This window comes from Chiloscyllium plagiosum, unplaced genomic scaffold (assembly GCF_037043375.1).
Source record: "Chiloscyllium plagiosum isolate Xiang-an unplaced genomic scaffold, Cpla_swu_hap1 HiC_scaffold_27, whole genome shotgun sequence".
NCBI classification, from domain to species: domain Eukaryota; kingdom Metazoa; phylum Chordata; class Chondrichthyes; order Orectolobiformes; family Hemiscylliidae; genus Chiloscyllium; species Chiloscyllium plagiosum.
In genome coordinates, this window is record NW_028270165.1 from 48,608,468 (window position 1) to 48,628,071 (window position 19,604).

General features: G+C 44.8%; 1 protein-coding gene and 2 long non-coding RNA genes across 3 annotated transcripts in view; all 3 read right to left on the reverse strand.

The window, feature by feature from the left end:
• The window catches only part of LOC148143947 (uncharacterized), a 32,166-nt gene that overhangs the window by 2,517 nt on the left and 10,045 nt on the right, over positions 1 to 19,604 (reverse strand). The window lies entirely within an intron of this gene.
• On the reverse strand, positions 3,755 to 6,582 carry LOC148143948 (uncharacterized). Its single transcript, XM_087974521.1, has one exon. The coding sequence runs from the start codon at positions 6,232 to 6,234 to the stop codon at positions 5,059 to 5,061; it is 1,176 nt and encodes a 391-aa protein (XP_087830647.1). The 5' UTR covers positions 6,235 to 6,582; the 3' UTR covers positions 3,755 to 5,058.
• On the reverse strand, positions 6,589 to 16,293 carry LOC148143949 (uncharacterized). Its single transcript, XR_015751348.1, has 3 exons — positions 14,117 to 16,293; positions 9,886 to 9,948; positions 6,589 to 6,618 (listed from the first exon to the last, which is right to left on the reverse strand). It is a non-coding gene; the product is annotated as an uncharacterized LOC148143949 (long non-coding RNA).

The following is a 19,604-nucleotide window of genomic DNA, read 5'->3' on the forward strand; positions in this document are numbered from 1 at the left end:
CATAAAGCACAGAAACAGATCCTTCAATCTAACTTGTCCATGCCGACCGGATATCCAAAATTAGTCTAGTTCCATTTGCCATCACTTGGTCCATATCCATCTAAACCCTTCCTTTTCATATACCCATCCAGATGCCTCCACCACTTCCTCTGGCAGCTCATTCCCTACACGCATCACCCTCTGCAAAAAAAGGTTGACTGCAAGGTCCTTTCAAATTTTTCCCCTCTCGCCCTAAACCTATGCCCTCTAGTTCTGCACTCCCCCTATCCCAGGGAAAAGACCTTGTCTATTCACCCCATCCACACTCAATTTTCATAAGCCTCTTTAAAAAACACACACTCAGCCTGCGATGCTCTCGGGAAAACAGCCCCAGCTTATTCAGCCTCTCCTTGTGGTTCAAACCCTCCTACCCTGGCAACAGCCTTGTGACTCTTCCCTGAATCCTTTCAAGTTTCACAACACCCTGCCTATAGAAGGGAGACCAGAATTGCACACGATATTCCAGAAGAAGCCGACTGAAACTGACTTTTGCAGAGTCTGATCCCTGCTTGGATTCATACTCTCTGCCTCCCATTGCTGCAAGTGAACAGTGCTTCCCCCCTTCTCTTTCCCTCCCAGGATAAGGAATGGAAAGGGGGAGACATTGCTTCATTCCAAAAGAGCCCCCCCCCTATTGTCTGAATGCGCAAGTTGGACCATGAGCTTCTGAAGCTACATTGCTCCTCTCTTTCTCGGAATGAAGATTGAGCTTCACCCCAGACTACAACTCCCTTTCTCTGTCCAAACATCTGTGAGCACAGCACATTTTTGTTGAAATAAGGCATCTTTCCTGAATGTTACAATTGAAGGGGGTGTCTTCCCCCTGATATTCAAAGGGATGGTAAGTCAGAGAAGGACCACGCCTTGTGTTGTGTGGCATGTGTGACAGTTGCAACAGGATGTCCCAACTTCAATGCTCAATTCAAAGTTTGTGAGAAGATTTGTAGCTCGGGTGCTCATTGTTGTGGTTCTGTTCGCCGAGCTGGGAATTTTTGTTGCAGACGTTTCATTCCCTGTCTAGGTGACATCCTCAGTGCTAGGGATCCTCTTGTGAAGCGCTTCTGTGATGTTTCCTCCAGCATTTATAGTGGTTTGTCTCTGCCACTTCCGGTTGTCAGTTCCAACTGTCTGCTGCAGTGGCTGGTATATTGGGTCCAGGTCAATGTGTTTGTTGATAGAATCTGTGGATGAGTGCCATGCCAGAGAACAGCCAGGGAATTCCTAGAGGCATGGCCTCTAGGCACTTTTCCAGCGCCACATTTTTCAACTCTGGATCTGGGACAAGGTGTGTGGTATGGCTGGGGGGAGGGGGTGAAATAAAGAAACTGGTGAAATTTACATTGATCCTATGTAGTTAGTGGGTCCCAAGGCAGAAGACGAGGTGTTCTTCCTACAAGTGTCAGGTAGCTAGAGCTTGAAGGGGGAGGCAGCAGAGTACTTGCGTGTCTTTGACAGATTGGGAGGGGAAGTTAAAGCGTTCAGAAACAAGGCAGTGGGGTCGTTTAGTTTCGGTGTCCCAGGGCTGTTCCCTGAAATGTTCTGCAAGTTGGTGTCTAGTCTCCCAATATGGCAGAGACCACATCGAGAGCAAGGGACACATAAATAAATCTTATAAACAAATTGTACAAATCTTAGCCTGCCAGGGTTATTTTCTTCAATTAAGTCAAAGAAAATTTTAATTAAATTGGGTGACTACATGAAATGGTTTGTTGGTCAGACTCAAATGAGACAATGCCATGAATATCAGTGAACTGCTTTTTTTGTCAGAACCATAAGTTCTTGATTTATTTTCACAACTTACTGATATTCACATCTGCACATTCAATGTCAAACTCTGACATCAGAAATGACATGACACCATTAATTGTTTCTTACAATAATCCAACAAACAAATTAATAACACACAGTGAATACCAAGTCTCATTAATATGAAATTAAATTTGACCAAATAAAATGTAAAATCAAATGGGAGATAACAAATGGGGGAAGGGCAGAAGGCAAGAAATGCAGCATCATAGAAGGTGCTCCTCCAGGGAGTGTATTTTACCAACTACAACTGCTCAATATAAACAAACACTCTGACATGACCCTCCGGTTTTAATGTAAACCATAGCCCCATACAGTAGGTACCATTTAAATAAGTTAATAGATACAAGCCTTGAGCAAATCCAGCCTCCAGCCGGACCCCCCGCTTCTTGGAGCTCGGACCTTCCTCCAGCTCCGGGGGGTTGTTGAGCTCCTGGGCTCCGGCCGCCACCGAAGAAGCCGCGGGGGCCGGCTCTCTCTCCTCTACCGCCGACATTTTTAATTTGTTTTCTCGTTCACCCGGTTACCGTCACCTCCCCCTTCCCGAGCCCCGGGAATTATACACAAATAAACAATAAACCCCACCTGGGACTCTCCTTTTTTTCCACAACTTTTGTTTGAAAAGGTCCGACTTTAATTTGAAATGTATTTTAAAGGTATTTTCTGAGGTAAACGATGCCTGTCTGCCCCCTCCCTCCGTCAGAAACCACCCGCTGAGTCGATGAGAAAACCGCAGCCTTGCGCCGCCATCTTTGTTTTTCTTCTTCTTACCGTCTCCTCCTTCAGTGACGCTCGTCATCCGCGTCCCCTCCAATCAGAGCGCACCTTACTCCACCTGACCAATGGTGGCTGGCATTCCGTGTCGTGTTGGTCCAACCTTCTGTAATCTCTCTCTCCGATTAGTCGGTACCGACCACAAGCTTTGGGATTGGTTGGGAATTTCACAACCACGTCAGTGTATCCGCCCTTTTCATTCCCGTTCATTCATTCAACAGCAGATGACCCAATTTACTGCAACGGGCTCTGGGGCTATAGCGGTAGTGTCACATATTCAGGGGGAAGATGTGATTTTTAACGTTATCAACCAATTCAACTCTGGCACCTCCGCATCCATTCATTCAACCGAAGAGGGCTCAATTTAGTGTAATGGGCTCTGAGGGTATAATATTTGTATCCCATGTTGAGAAGGAACCTCTGCCCATTCATTCAATAGAAGAGGGCCTATTTGCTGCAAAGGTTTTTTTTTAATGGCGCAGTGGTAGTGTCCCTATCTTCGAGCCCTGAAATCCCACAGCTATGAGGATGCGTAATAACAAATTTTTTAGTCATAAGTCACATGACACCAGGTTATAGTCCAGCAGGTTTGTTTGGAGGGGATCTGACAGAAATATATTAAATTATGAAAGAAATAGAAGTAAGATGTTGCATTGGTAGGTGAGACTCGGATAAAAGCGCATGGCCTCAAGATTAGAGGAAGCAGGTTTAAAACTGAACTGAGAAGAAACTTCTTCACCCAGAGGGTTGTTAATCTATGGAATTCCTTGCCCAGGGAAGTATTTGACATTACTTCAGCAATCACTAGAATCAGTAGATATGTTTTTGAAAAATAAAAGAATTAAGGATATGGTGAAAACACAGATAAGTGCAGCATAGTCCACGAAAAGATTAGTCATGATCTTATTGAGTGGTGGAGCAGACTCGAAGGGCCGGAAGGCTGACTCTTGCTCCTAGTTCTTATGCTCTTATGTTGAAATCACAAGCTTTTGGAGTGTAGTCACTTCAGCAGATGAAGTCATGAAAAAACAAGTGCAGGAAAGAGAATTTGGATAAATGAAAGACAGAGCATCTCAACGGTCAATTCCTTACTCCCATTCCTATTTCTGATTATCTTACTACACAGCAAGTTGTGTTTTCCAAACATTAATTTTATTTCCATTGTTTAAAATCAAATATTTAAGATGAACAGTTTGTTTTTCGTCACTTGGACACACTGTGAATATCATAAACCCTCTCATGAGATATCATAGGAACAATTCATAAACTAGATTTGTCACTGAGTCACTCAAGGAGATATAGAAAGGAGAAAAAATCCCAACATGTGCAGGATGCTAACGAAAAGTTAGCAACCTGAAATGGTAACAGGAGCAAGTGAACAGCCCCAATCAGGAAACTCATATTAGATTAGATTACTTACAGTGTGGAAACAGGCCCTTCGGCCCAACAAGTCCACACCGCCCCGCCGAAGCGCAACCCACCCATATCCCTACATCTACCCCTTACCTAACACTACGGGCAATTTAGTATGGCCAATTCACCTGACCTGCACATCTTTGGACTGTGGGAGGAAACCGGAGCACCCGGAGGAAACCCATGCAGACACGGGGAGTACATGCAAACTCCACACAGTCAGTCGCCTGAGGCGGGAATTGAACCCGGATCTCCACTGTGCCACCGTGCCGCCCACCGTGCTAACCACTGTGCCACCGTGCCGCCCACTACAGTACCTTGTACTATTCTTCACTGAACACTGCAATTGCTTTCCTTTTCAGTTTAATGATCCATAATTGAATCTGACTCCAACACACTCTCTGGCAGACAGTTCCAGAGGTCAAAGTAATTTCAATCATTAACGAAGTTAGTTTTGGATCCATCCCAAAGACAATTCCGGTGGACGTTTGCTTCCAAACATTTTCAGTAAGTTCTTGGTATGGACACATTTCCAACTTAGTAGGTTTATTCCAGTTTTATAACATATTGGGGTGGCACACTGCTTAACATTGCTACCTCACAGCATAAGGGACCCAGGTTCAATTCCAGCCTCAGGTAACTGTGTGGAGTTTGCATGTTTTCCCTGTCTGCACAGGTTTCCTTCCACTGTCTAAAGAGGGGCTTCGGTACATCCGTGTGGACCTCCTCCAATTAACTGAGGGCAATGGGGCACTGAGGATCAACAGATCAGACAATCAGTCTGCAACTTCTCTCCGGGAGACTTGTCTCAAGAAAGGCAGCGGTTTCTTATCTCATCCATTCTCCTACCCTCCACAAACTCCACACAGACAGTCGCCCCAAGGGTGGAATTGATCCTTGGTTCCTGGTGCCATGTGGCAGTGCTAATCACTGAGTCACAATGCCACCCCTGAGCCGTGAGGTTGCAGTCCAATGGAAAACAAATACAGTGCACCAACTCTCCCACTGCACCCACTGTCAGGAGAATCAGTCCTGGGCGGGACTCATGGCAATGTCAGCGGTGGAATCTGATTGTTGTGAGCGCTGGTGCCCCCGCTGGTGCTTCCGCAAGTTGCGGGAAAATGTAAACCTCTTCCCGCACTCAGGGCAGCTGAAGGGCCTCTCCCCGGTGTGGACTCGCTGGTGCTTCAGCAGGGCAGAGGAATCACTGAAGGCCTTCCTGCACTCGGGGCAGCTGAATGGCCTCTCCCCCGTGTGGACCCGCCGGTGGGTCAGCAGTGTGGAGGAGCGGGTAAAGCCCTTCCCGCACTCGGGGCAGGAGAAAGGCTTCTCTCCAGTGTGGACGCGCTGGTGCCGAAGCAGGGCAGAGGAATTGCTGAAGGCCTTCCCGCACTCGGGACAACTGAATGGCCTCTCCCCTGTGTGGACCCGCCGGTGGGCCACGAGGTGAGAGGAAACAGCAAAACCCTTCCCGCACTCGGGGCAGGAGAACGGTCTCTCGCAGGTGTGGATCCGCTGGTGGGTCAGCAGGTTGGAGGGCTGGGTAAAGCACTTTCCGCACTGGAGGCAGGAGAAGGGCCTCTCCCCAGTGTGGACCCGTTGGTGCCTCAGCAGGTGGGAAGACCTGCTGAAGGCCATCCTGCACTCTGGGCAGCTAAAGGGCTTCTCACCCGTGTGGACCCGCAGATGGGTCAGCAGAGCAGAAGAGCGGGTGAAGCCCTTCCTGCACTCAGGGCACGAGTACGGTCTTTTCCCCGTGTGGACCCACTGGTGCCTCAGCAGGGTAGAGGAATCACTGAAGGCCTTCCCGCACTCAGGGCAGCTGAATGGCCTCTCCCCTCTGTGGACCCGTTGGTGCTTCAGCAGGTCCGAGGATTTGCTGAAGGCCTTCCCACATTCAGAGCAAGGGAAGGGCCTCTCCCCAGCGTGGACGCGCTGGTGGGCCAGCAGGTGGGAGGAGTAGGTGAAGCCCTTCCCACACTCAGGGCAGGAGAATGGCTTCTCCCCAGTGTGGACTCGGCGGTGGTCCAGCAGGCGGGAGGAGCAAGTAAAGCCTTTCCCGCACTCGGGGCAGGAGAATGGCCTTTCCCCAGTGTGACTTCGCCGATGAATCTCCAGGACAGATGGGGCATGGAAGCCTCTCCCGCAGTCGCAACACTTCCATGGTTTCTCCACGGTGTGGGATTCCTCTGGTTTCACCATGGCCGCAGCTACAGCCCCTGCCTACAGTAAATTCCTTTTTCCTGGTTGGATAACTGTTTCAGGCTTTACACACAGTGCGCTGTAACAGTAGAGACTCTCATCCAGTCCCACTAATGCTGAAAATGGTCTGAAACAGGAACCAAAATGTTTTGCTCCTTCTCACAGAATCATAGTTCAAAATCGTTGAGGTCCCGATGGATTGAGTGACTGTCAGACATTGATGTGAAAGTGGGGACTGTAGACGCTGGAGAGGAGTTGAAAAGTGCGGTGCTGGAACAGCACAGCAGGTCAGGCAGCATCCAAACAGCAGGAGAATCGACGATTCAGGCATAGGCTCTTCATCTGTTTGTTTTTTAAACTTCAGTCTTCAGATCTTCAAATACTCTGGGAAAAAAAGAGATTACAAAAGTCATCACGGTCAGTCCAGGGTAGAAATTCAGAACAAGCTACTCCACTTTCTGCAGAACATTTTTTTCTTTTGCTGTTCCACAAAATTGAAAGCATCCCACTCTCTCTCTCTTCCTCCATTCTCACTCCCTCAAATTAATTCTCCTGAAGTTGCTGATTCAGGATCTTACAGGGACAGAAAAAGCAAAAACGTCAGGACTGACACCTTCGAATTTTGGATAACACCACGTGAAAATTAATATCTTTCAGGATATTGGGATATTGCTGAGAGTGAGCAAGTCTGATTTTGGGAAGCAAAACAAGTGTAAATTCGGGTTGAACCTGCAATACAGCTTCTTGATAAAAAAAAAGACATGAATTGGTTATCGTCCCTGTGGTGGTGGTGGTATGTGGTGGGTGGAATGTGACATTAAGGCATTGACACAGACAACCCGAGAGAAACTAAACATACAGACATGGCAAATGTTAGTGGCAAGCCAGAGTCAGATCTACAGCACAGAAACAGCCCCTTCGGTCCAACCAGATATCCTAGCCTAATCGAGTCCCATTTACCAGCACTTGGCCCATATCCCTCTAAATCTTTCCTATTCATATACCTATCCAGATGCCTTTTAAATGTCATAGCTGTATCAACATCCACCACTTCCTCTGGCAGCTCATTCCTTACACACACCACCCTCTGCATGAAAAGGTTACTCCTTAGGACCCTTTTAAATCTTGCCCTCCTCCACCCTAAACCTTTTACCCTCTAGTTCTGGACTCTCTCACCCAGGGAAATGTCCTTGTCTATTTACCCTATCCATGCCTCTCATGATTTTATTATTGACTCTCAGTCACCCCTCAGCCTCTGATGCACGAGGAAAAACAGCCCAGCCCATTCAGCTCAAACCCTGGCAACATCCTTTTAAATGCGTTCTGAACCCTTTCAAGTTTCACAACATCATTCTGATAGGAGCGAGACCAGAATTGCACACAATATTCCAAAAGTGGTCTACCCAATGTCCTGTACAGCCACAACACAACTTCCCAACTCTTATCCTCAGTCAGAGGATTGGGAAAGTTTTCAAAACCCACAAAAGACAGCCAGGAAAGAATGCAGGGACAAACCAAATTTGAGGGTTAGCTTGGAAGCATCAATGAGAAATCGGCGGACTGGGTTTATTGGGTATCCGTTCTTGAGTACGTATACATATTTCTCTTCTGCTCTTCGCAGTTCCTCTGTGCTGCAATGTGTGGTGGCTCGTTGAAATAATCTCCTGATGCAGCTTCGTTTGTGGGCGTTGGGATGATTGCTTCTGTAGTTAGGTATTTGGTCCGTGTGTATTGTTTCTTGTAGACGCTAGTGTGAAATTCCCCATTGACTGTTCGCTCTACTGTGACATCTAGGAAATGGCACTTTGTTGTTGTTCTCCTCCTCTTCAAACTAGGAGCCCCCCGCCCGCCTCAGGCCCATAGTCTCACTACCCGGAACACCACCAATATACAGACTAGTCAAAGAACTCCAGTGAAGACTAAAACACCAAGTCGAAGATTCATGCCACTCCATTCACTCTACCCAAGAATTCCTGAACACCAAAGACACCAAGATAGAAGAGGATGAAATTATGCTGTCCTTTGACATAACAGCCCCGTTCACATCCATTAACATCAACGTGGCCAAAGAAACACTGACTACACTACAAGAACCACCAAAGACAAACACCAAACAGCAGCAACTTCATCAGCAAAGATAACATTGTCAAGCTTGTGGACCACTTATTACCCACTTCACATTCAATAACAAGACCTACAAACAAATCAACAGAACACCCATGAGACCACCAATATCAAGGTTCCTAGCAGAAGCAATAATGCAGAGACTCGAACAAACAGCCCTCCCAATGCTCCAACCCAAATTTTGGGTCCGCCACAGTGATGACACCTTTGTCATCAGAAAATGAAACAAATTAGAAGAAACCTACAACACCATCAACAATATCCTTACTGGCATAAAATTCACAAAAGAGGAGAACAACAACAAAGTGCCATTCCTAGATGTCAGTAGAGCGAACAGTCAATAGGGAACTTCAGACTAACGTCTACAGGAAAACAACATACACAGACTCAAGTACCTAATGCAGAAGCAAATCATCCCAAACGAATCTGCATCAGAACACTATTTCAACGAGCCACTACACACTGCACCACCCAGGAACTACGAAGAGCAGAAGATAAATACTTATACAACATATTCAAGAAGAACGGTACCCAATAAACCCTGTCCGCTGATTTCTCAACAACAAACTCAAACAAGCAGACACATGCGCAGAAACCCTAGCCACATTACCTTACAAAGACATCTGTGAAATGATGTCCAGACAACTCAAACCTCTCCGCATCATGGTAGCCCACAAATCTACCAACACACTTAAGCAGCAGCTAATGAACCTGAAAAAACAAATGTTATTTACAAATTACCATGCAAGGAAGTATAGACATGGATTCTGCCCCCATAGTTCTCGGTGGCAAGAAATGCTGGGATGAGATAAGGAAGATTTTTTTCAGTCAGAAAGAGCTGACTCTGTGGAACTCATTGCCACTGAAATGAGGAAAGTAACTGAGTGCTTTTAAAACAGATAAAGATAGGCTCTTGATTAGTAAGGAAATCAAGGAGGATGCAGGAGAATGGGGTTGAGAAACATTGGCCATGATCGAATGGTGGAGCAGACTCAACAAGTCGAATGGACTGATTCTGCTTCTGTATCTTATGGATCAGTAACCACAAAGATCTGACTTAATTTTCACTACTTTTACTGTGTTCCTGTCGTACTTATGGCAAGCATGTGGCAATACGTTGTAGATTTCTCAAGCTAGATCTTCTAATTTCATATCAAATATTGATAATTGGAGCTAATATTAGAGAGAGTAAAGGTGCTTATTTCTTGGATAAATAAACCTGTCATGCATTTTAAGCTTAAACCTTGCATACTTGCGAAATTAGAGTTGCCATTTTGCCCGCTGTCATCAAATCTCCAATGATACTTCCCTTTTACTTGATAACCCATTTTGGGAAATAATGAACATAACTGAGGTTGTGTTTTATGCAAGCGCTTTAAGCTTTTGATATAATGATTTTAAGCCATCTACACAGAGTGTGATTGAATTTCTAAACTTAAGTAACAGCCTTAAAGTATTGTTATTTGTGTCACTCACATAACTGTAATTAATGTAAATATTGAATTAAATTTATTGAAAAGAACATACTTGCTGAATTAGAGTCAGCATTGTTTTCATTGCTTTGTCCATTATTCCCTTTCACCTCATTACCTATTTTCGAGAAAGAAAAATATTGCATATGTTGAACATTTACTTTTTTTGGCAATATTTTAAAATGAAGAAAGCAGTTCAGTCAACTTCAATCTTCATCCGGTCACTTTTTAGAAAAGGTTTTGAGCACAGTTATAAAATAATAATGCAAGGTTACCTAATTTGCAGCATTGCTGGAGACAGATTTAATAGTACAAGAAGTTATGATCTCCATTCAGTAATGTCTCGATTTGAACATAGTTTAAGTTAAGCTAAGGGTGTTGCAGGAATTGAAGTCATTGTGAAAATGTTACCAGGGAAAACATTGGATAAAAAAAAATTCTGGTTTGAGTTTCTTCTTTGGGTATAAACAGATACTGGTTCCAAGTGTCCTCCCAATCTTCTTAAAATATCCCACAAAATAAACACATAGCAACCTAAATAAATCAGGCCCAAAAGAAATTCAGAACCCACACTAATATATGGCAAGGAGGAAAGTTTTAGACTACAGGGCAATAACGATGGGTTGGTCAGATGGGCAGAACAATGACAGATGGAGTTCAATCCTGAAAAGATTGAGATGGTACATTTCAGGAGGATCAACAGGCAGGGGAGTACATGATGAATCACAAGAACTTAGAATGTACTGAAGATCAGAAAAAGGTATATGTGTTCATAGATTCTTGAAGGCAACAGGACATGTGGATGAAATGGTTAAGGCGGCAGATGAAATACTTGCCCTCAATAGTTAAGGCATTGAACATGAGAGCCAGGAGATCATGATGGAACTGTACAAGACATTCGTTGGGCCACAGCTGGAGTACTGGATCTGGTCGTCACATTATTAGAAGGATGTGATGGCACTAGAAAGGGTGCAGAAAGGAATACTAACCCAGGGTGGTGCATTTTGGTGGGTTTCAGCTATGAGAGTGATTAGATCGGCTGAGGGTATTTTCCTTAGAGCAGAGAAGGATGGGTGAGGACCTGTTTGTACAGATAAGACACTTAGGGTCTAGATAGGAAGAAACTTTTCCCCTTGGTGGACGGCTTCAGCAATTAGGGGGCATAGATTTAAGGAAAGAGATAGGACATTTTAATGGAATTTAAGGAACAATATCACCTAGAATGTGCTGGAGATGGATGAATTTACTTATGGGAAGAATTGGTTTGTTTGAAGGGATGGATATAATGAAATAAAACTAGTTCAGAAGATCATTATAATGTGCTAAGAAAAAGAACTGGAGGTAGACCTCCAATAGTGGAAACAATCTAAAGAAGTTTCACTGTCCCATCTGAGAAAAACAATTCTGCTGAACTTCTCAAACGAACCTGAACATGTATCAGAACTTGTTTGTTTAAAATTAATTGAATCTATTTCAAGTATTTAGGAAAATGAGAATCATCTTTAATCCTGGCCCTATTGGCTGCAACCAAAAGTGATGGGAAGCTTTTTCAGTTTCATTGAAATGGAGCTATCAGCTCATGAGAAGAACAGAAGAGGGTTGTTTGAGCTTATTGAGCAGTTTGTAGACTCAAACAAGGATCCAGAAAACAATTTTCTGTGGCACAGAAGCAAGGACAATTAACAAGGATTGATGTTGGTACTGTGTGTCCAAGTGTCTCAGTCTTCAAAGTTCTAGATAAGTTAAACTTCTGAAAAATTGAAGGTGTCAAAGGAAGATCAGTGGGGAATCAAGGGTTTTGGGGAAAAGGCAGGAAAATGGAATTGAGGGTTATCAGATCAGACATGATCTCACTGAATGGTGGAGCAGAATGGCCAATACTGCTATTTCTTGCGGTAAATCGATCTGGGTGTGGATAAATGCTTTTGTGTGATTTTTCTTTGTAGTCAGCAACATTTTGTATTTGGAAGAAATTGGCTTTTGTGTTGGATCTCAAATAACGCTTGAGGCTCCACTGAGGGTTGTTTAGCAACTGAGGTTACATATCATCATCAAGTTAAATCAAAATAAGCAGCAAAATATATGGTAAAACTGTAGGTGTGACTGCTGAAGGCCAAATAAAACATTTTCAGTCGCAAAAATGTCTTTACTCCATAATGTTTCGTTTTACATGCAGTCAGCGACAACCAATCAAGGTGTCGCAGAGTAAAGTTAGGTCTCACCAAGACAGCTGACATGTCCGTACAATACTGTTGTAGCGCTCTTTAACCACAGGGTATATACTAGTGATTCATTTATTTTGCACTTTCCCCAACATCCCAAATTAGGTTGAGGTTTGTGACAGCATCCTGATTGGAAGCCCGATGTAACGTGCTCCAATACTGCTGCAGTAGTGTGATGTGTTAAATTCCCAATGATTTTTTAAAAAGAGTGAAAGGCAGTGGTTGCATGTGTTGACACCACAGGTATTATTTATATTGGCTTTGAGATAGGGAACAACCATCACCTCCCAAATTGTGTTTTGTTTGCACAGCAACTTTGAGTATGAAAAGCATTCTATTTTTACACAGCCTAAATGCATACATCGTTTCTTATCAGCGTACCTTAAAATCAACATTAAAAAGCACAAACAATTCATTTTCACTGTAAATTACATATTTTAAAATCAAATATTGCAAGATGTACAAACACATCAAGAAGTTAAAATTTGTGAAGAAAGCACATCTTTGACAGTTCAGACAGGGAAAAACTTTGTTCTTGTGGTGGTCAGTGGAGGCTTACTCGATCAAATATTAACTCCCAGTGGATCTCACATAGATGCTGTATAAATCAAGATCTTATTGATCACTGTTGACAAAATTAAACCTATTGACCTGACTCTTTACAAAATAAGAACAGATTTTAGTACATAACATTTTCCCATAATACAGACATTTGCGGTAGTGCAGTTATGTGAAAAGAAACCTGAGTTGTTAATTTAGTTTGTTGCTCCATTTCATAAATGTTGTTTTTATTTATTTTGAAAAATCAACCCTTCCACTCTTTCTAAAAGTACATGACACTTTAATTTTCTTTTCTTTGCCAATTTTCTTTCACAATAAAAGCATTCACTTTTTTGGCATTGGGTGGGGGAGCTCTGCCAGCTGCCAATTTCTTCCTGAAATTGTTTCACTTGACATGAGTCTTGCCAATAAATGACAGCAACAGCAGCAGCTAATACTAATGATAACATTTCAACAAAAGTATACCAAGGTGCTTCACATTATGTATCACCCAAGCTGGAGAAATGTGAGGATCTCCTTCTTGGCCTTTCCCCTCAGCTGAGGTGTGGTGACCCTCAAGATAAACCACCACCAGCCATCTCTAATGAGAGAGAACAGTCTAATCCTCTGGGAAGACTGTGATGAATGTGTTTAAAGTTGAAAGACTGTTGAAATACAAGTGGTTAGCACTGCTGCCTCACAGCACCAGGGACCCGGGTTCAATCCCATCCTGGGGCGACTGTCTGTGTGGAATGTGCACAATCTCCCAGTGTCTGTGTTGGTTTCCTCCGGATGCTCCGGTTTCCTCCCACAATCCAAAGATATGCAGGCGAAGTGAATTGGACATGCTAAAATTACCCATAGTGGTACATAAGTCAGGGGTAATTGTACAGGAATGGGCTTGGCTGGCATACTCTCTACAGGGTCGGTATGGAGCTGTTGGGCCGAAGGGCATATTCCCACACATAGGGATTCTATGACTGTAACAAACACTACATCTGACAAACAGGAATAAAACTAGCCACCAGGATATATGAACATCAACTAGCCACAAAAACACATGCTCCACTATCACTAGTATCTTTACATACAGACAAAGGAGGACACCATGTTGACTGGGACCATACATCCATCCTATGACAAGCCACCATCCAATAAGCCAACCAGAAACACACACAAGAATTCCTTGGAACATGTCATTCCAACTGGAAATCTATTGATTTGGACCCCATCTACCACGCTCTGAGAAAAATAACGGAAATGATATCACCCATCCTAAAACCAAAAGACATAAATAGAAACCAGTGTTTAACTCGACTCACTGATGTTGTTACCAAGTATGGTGATGAAACATCTGAAAATGATGTTCCAGCTCAGCGAGCAAACTTACATCCAGAATGAGAAAATCCTAGTTGACACAAAGGCTGCCACAAAGTTAGAATTCTCTCCCAGAAATGACAGTTGATGGTGCCCACACCAACATGAATGCTCGCGCTCCCCGCCCCAAGACAACATGCGTCTTACCCTCACAAATATGGCGACCAGTTGCCCCCAGAGGTCCTTCCCCAAGCAAAGTAAACACTGGGCCTGTGGAGCTTTTATTCGCAGCCTCAGGCCTCCCCTAGGACTTTATAAATCCTCGGTCTACCTCCTCCCGCAGTTCCCAATCCTCCCCTGTCTCACTGTCTCCTCTCGGTAAAAATAATGACTGCAGATGCTGGAAATCAGAGTCTAGATTAGAATGGTGCTGGAAAAACACAGCAGTTCAGGCTGCATCCGAGGAGCAGTAAAATCGACATTTCGGGCAAAAGCCCTTCATCAGGAATACAGGCAGAGATCCTGAAGGGTGGAGAGATAAATGAGAGTAGGGTGGGGGTGGGGAGAAAGTAACAGAGTACAATAGGTGAGTGGGGGTGGGAAGAAGGTGATAGGTATGGGGGAGGGGGTGGTGGAGTGGATAGGTGGAAAAGAAGATAGGCAGGTAGGACAAGTCATGGGGACAGTGCTAAGCTGGAAGTTTGGAAGTGGGGTGAGGTGGAGGAAGGGGAAATGAGGAAATTGTTGAAGTCCACATTGATGCCCTGGGGTTGAAGTGTTCCAAGGCTGAAGATGAGGTGTTCTTCCTCCAGGCATCTGGTGGTGAAGGAGCAGTGGTGAAGGAGGCCCAGGACCTCCATGTCCTCGGCAGAGTGTGAGTGGGAGTTGAAATGTTGGGCCACAGGGCGGTGTGGTTGATTGGTGCGGGTGTCCCAGAGGTGTTCCCTAATGGCTCTGCTAGAAGGCGTCCAGTCTCCACATCTGGAGCAACGGATACAATAAATGATATTGGTGGATGTGCAGGCAAAACTTTGACGGATGTGGAAGGCTCCTTTAGGAGGGAGGTGGTGAGGGAGGAGGTGTGGACGCAGGCTTTGCAATTCCTGCGGTGGCAGAAGGTGCCAGGATGGGAGGGTGGGTTGTAGGGGGGCATGGACCTGACCAGGTAGTCACAGAGGGAACGGTCTTTGCGGAAGGTGGAAAGGGATGGGGAGGGAAATATATCCCTGGTGGTGGGGTCTGTTTGGAGGTGGCGGAAATGTCGGCGGATGATTTGGTTTAAGCGAAGGTTGGTAGGGTGGAAGGTGAGCACCAGGGGCGTTCTATCCTTGTTACGGTTTGAGGGGTGGGGTCTGAGGGCGGAGGTGCGGGATGTGGACAAGATGCTTTGGAGGGCATCTTTAACCATGTGGGAAGGGAAATTGCAGTATCTTAAGGAGGAGGCCATCTGGTGTGTTCTGTGGTAGAACTGGTCCTCCTGGGAGCAGATACGGCGGAGGTAAAGGAATAGGAAATACGGGATGGCATTTTTGTAGGAGGTAGGGTGGGAAGAGATGTAATCCAGGTAGCTGTGGGAGTCGGTGGGTTTATAAAACGCCGGTGTCAAGTCGGTCGTTATTAATGGAGATGTAGAGATCCAGTAAGGGGAGGGAGGTGTCAGATGGTCGAGGTAAATTTAAGGTCAGGATGGAATGTGTCAGGGAAGTTTGCTCAACCTCCTCGCGGGTGCACGAGATGGCGCCAATGCAGTCATGAATGTAGCAGAGAAAGAGGTGGGGAGTGGTGCCGGTTTAATTACGGAAGATGGACTGTTCTACGTAGCCAACAAAGAGACAGGCATAGCTGGGGCCCATACGGGTGCCCATGGCTGTCCCTTTGGTCTGGAGGAAGTGGGAGGATTCGAAGGAGAAATTGTTAAGGGTGAGGACCAGTTCAGCCAGATGAACAAGAGAGTTGGGGACGTCGGGAGAGGCAGAAACTGAGGGCTTGGAGGCCCTGGTCATGGCGGATGGAGGTGTAGAGGGATTGGGTATCCATGGTGAAGATGAGGCGTTGGGGGCTGGGGAAACGGAAGTCTTGGAGGAGGTGGAGGGCGTGGGTGATGTCTCGAACGTATGTGGGGAGTTCCTGGACTCGGGGGGAATAGGACAGTGTCGAGGGAGGTACTCACTGTCCCCTCTCCCCGGGCGCTCAGGCCTGGCGACCTCTCCGGGATGTTTCCGAAACCTGTTTCTGTTCTGAAGGAGGATCACTGGACCCGTAACGTTCCCTCGGATTCTCTTGACACATGCAGCCAGGGCTGCTCAGCTTTTCCAGCGGTACCTGTTCTTGTTCCTTAAGCCACCGGCGCCATTCCTCTCCCACACTCAGTAACACTGCCTTTGTCTCGCTACATGACCTACACTGCACATGCGCCAACTCACAAGGGGCTGGGTGGCCAGACCTGACGTCACCCCGCGTGTATTGGGCGCGGTTCGACGAGGCATCCAACCAATCGGAGACAATGGGGGCGGGGCGAATGTGTTCCCTGCTCCCCTCGCCAGCCACCTGAAAGGTGGGTTTGTCTTTAAGTTTTAACGTTGTTTTAAACATTTTCAGTCTTTTCCGAAATGTTATTCCAGACCTCGAAGGCTGAAACATTGGAAAACTTGCAAACGTAAAACGAAGGGATACTAAAAAAATGAATAAAGATAAATTACCAAAGAAACCTTGCGCAAAATATCAAAAGGAATAGCAAAAGCTTCTGTTGGCATGCTAAAGGGAACAGAGTCGCTATGGTCCCTTGGAAAATGAAACCAGTGAGTTAATAGGAGGAACACTGAAATGGCAGAGATGCTAAGTCAATCCTTTTCCTCAGTTTTCAAGCTGGAGGACAATAGTACCATTCCTATTGGAACGGGCAAGTCAGAGGTGATAGAAAGGATAGAACTTAAACAATCAACTTTGAGAGGGAAAAGGTACACAGCAAACTATTAGGATTGAGGGCAGACAAGTCCCCTGGGCCTGACGGCCTACATGCCAGGGTACTAGATAGACTTTAGTAAGGCGTTTGACAAGATTCTCCAAGGGAGACAGATTCACAAGGTTAGATATCATGGCATACAGGGAGAACTAGCCATTTGGATACAGAACCAGCTCACACGTAGGAAGACAGAGGGTGGTGGTGGAGAGTTGCTTTTCAGACTGGAGGCCTGTGACCAGTAGTATACCACAAGGATGGGTGCTGGGTCCACTACTTTTCATCATTTATATAAATGCTGTGGATGTCAATATACGAGGTATAGTTACTAAGTTTGCAGATGACACCAAAATTAGAGGTGTAGTGGACAGTGAAGATGCTTAGCTCAGAGGATAACAGGGTGGAGTTTAATTTAGATACATATGCGGCACTGCATTTTGGAAAAGCATATCAGAGGAGGACTTATACACTTAATGGTAAGATCCAAGGGACTGTTGCTGAACAAAGAGACCTTGGCGTGCAGGTTCATAGCTCCTTGAAAGTGGAGTCACAGGCAAATAGGATAACGAAGGTGGCGTTTGGAATGCTTTCCTTTATTGGTCAGAGTATCAAGTATTGAAGTTGGGAGATGATGTTGCAGCTGTACAGGGCATGGGTTAGACCACTTTTGGAATATTGTGTGCAGTTCTGGTCTCCTTCCTGTCAGAAGTTTGTTGTGAAACTTGAAAGGGTTCAGAAAAGATTTAGAAGGACGTTGAGCTATTGGGAGAAGCTGAATAGGTTGGTGCTGTTTTCCCTGGAGCGTCGGAGGCTGAGAGGCGACCTTATGCCCGAAACGTCGATTCTCCTGTTCCCTGGATGCTGCCTGACCTGCTGCGCTTTTCCAGCAACACATTTTCAGCTCTGATCTCCAGCATCTGCAGTCCTCACTTTCTCCTCAAAGACTTCAACCTACTGCGAATCCTCTTACAAGGATGCCTTCCTTGAAGAAGCTCTCTTCCTCCCTCTACAAAGATTTCAGTGTGTCCCTCTCTCACTGCACCCCCCAGGTCATCTCCACTTCAAGTGCCCTGGCAGGTTACTCTGATATACTGCTACAAAGTGGTTTCCTTTACACAAAGGTTTACAAAAACATTGCATGTTCTTAATTCGTAAGGAAGAAAAGTTAATTGACAGGTCCCTGTACGCTTGACTAATCACTCCTACAGGCCCTAAGCCATTCATCAGGTGAGAAAAACATATCCAGCCGAGTTAGGTGCCTGCTAGCGAGATAAACTCCCATCATAAAGAGGTACCAGTCTGAGCTAATTGGAGAGTTCCTAACCTTGCACAGGTCACAAGTCAGATACACTTATTTTCCAAAACGGCTTCTTAGCAGGAGGGCAAACTTTTGACCATAAAATGGCTTCCTGACACATTGTGCCTGAATCTCTTCAATGTTAGGCTGAGAATAATTTCTAAGCTAGGAGTAAACTCCTGCTTTTTAGGCACTGAATCATACTGTACCTGAAGCTGAGATGTTACCAAAAGGTTGCATTTAAACTGATTCATTAGTCTTCGAATTAAACATGTTCTCTTTTCAGGGTTGTGATTCAAATAAGACATAAGATCTGATTTGTTGGAATTGACAGTGGGGTAGTCTGAAAGGTCTGTAGAGTGGTCTGCAAGAACAGCAAGTAAGTTAAAGCTTCGTCAATGTTACCTTTTACAGAGTTCATATTTAATAACCAGTAATGGCTACTCAGTACCATCATAAAGTCTCAAAAATACAATTACGTTCAATCCAAAGCAGGTAATTTTTTAATGGCTTCGGGAGCCCCAGCGCTACAATGGTTTCTCTCTCTTGTCCTTTTGAACTCTCAAGTCAGGGACTTTTAACAGCAAAGGTGTTTTTCCCTCTGTTTGCCTAGCTTGCAAAGGGTAATAGGAATCTATTATAATTAACAGGACCTGACTGTCAATTACAAGGTTTTTGACAGTACCAAGTTTCGTTTCGGGGTCAGAATCAAACGCTGTCATTAATTTCACAAGGGAACAGCCATGAATGTTATCACTCCGTGTCCTATTTACACAGATTCACTGTTAAGGCAAATGTACTTAATTGCCTTAGGGTATCCTGTTATCATTTGGTTATCTTCTGCATACCTTGAGTTCTCCCCTTTTACCAAGCCTCCCTGCCTGTCTATTTTCTAGTGTGCAGCAAATGTGCTCTATAATTCAACATTATATTTTAGTTTAAATGTTTAAAAACAAGTTTTATGCTATAGACTTTCTTATTCCCTTCTTTTGTTATTTCATGACAACTACTTGGCTTATAACAATAATTAGTCCATTCAGTCAATTTGTATTTTCAAATAAGTCAAGTGCCTCCTCTGCCAGGTCATCGTCCAGAGAAGCAGAGTCTGAAAGATACTGGATTTCAGCATGGAAGTTCAGGCATAGAGGTAGAGGGTTAGACAAGGGGAAATTAAGCAGACTCTTCTTTGGCTTAGGTGAAAACCAATGTACAGTCCATTTCATGCATAAGCGGAAGACAGTGTATATTCCTAGGATGAGACCAAGGACTATCAGTACAATCCATCCAGACAGCGATCATAGCCAGCAAGTAAACTTCCATCCATTTGAATCAGACAACAGTTGGGCAAGTATCTTCCCTGCATCTTGACCAGTTTTGTTGATCACATCTGTGTTGTCCGTAAGATCAGGACATGGTTTAGTAACAAGTTCATTTATGAG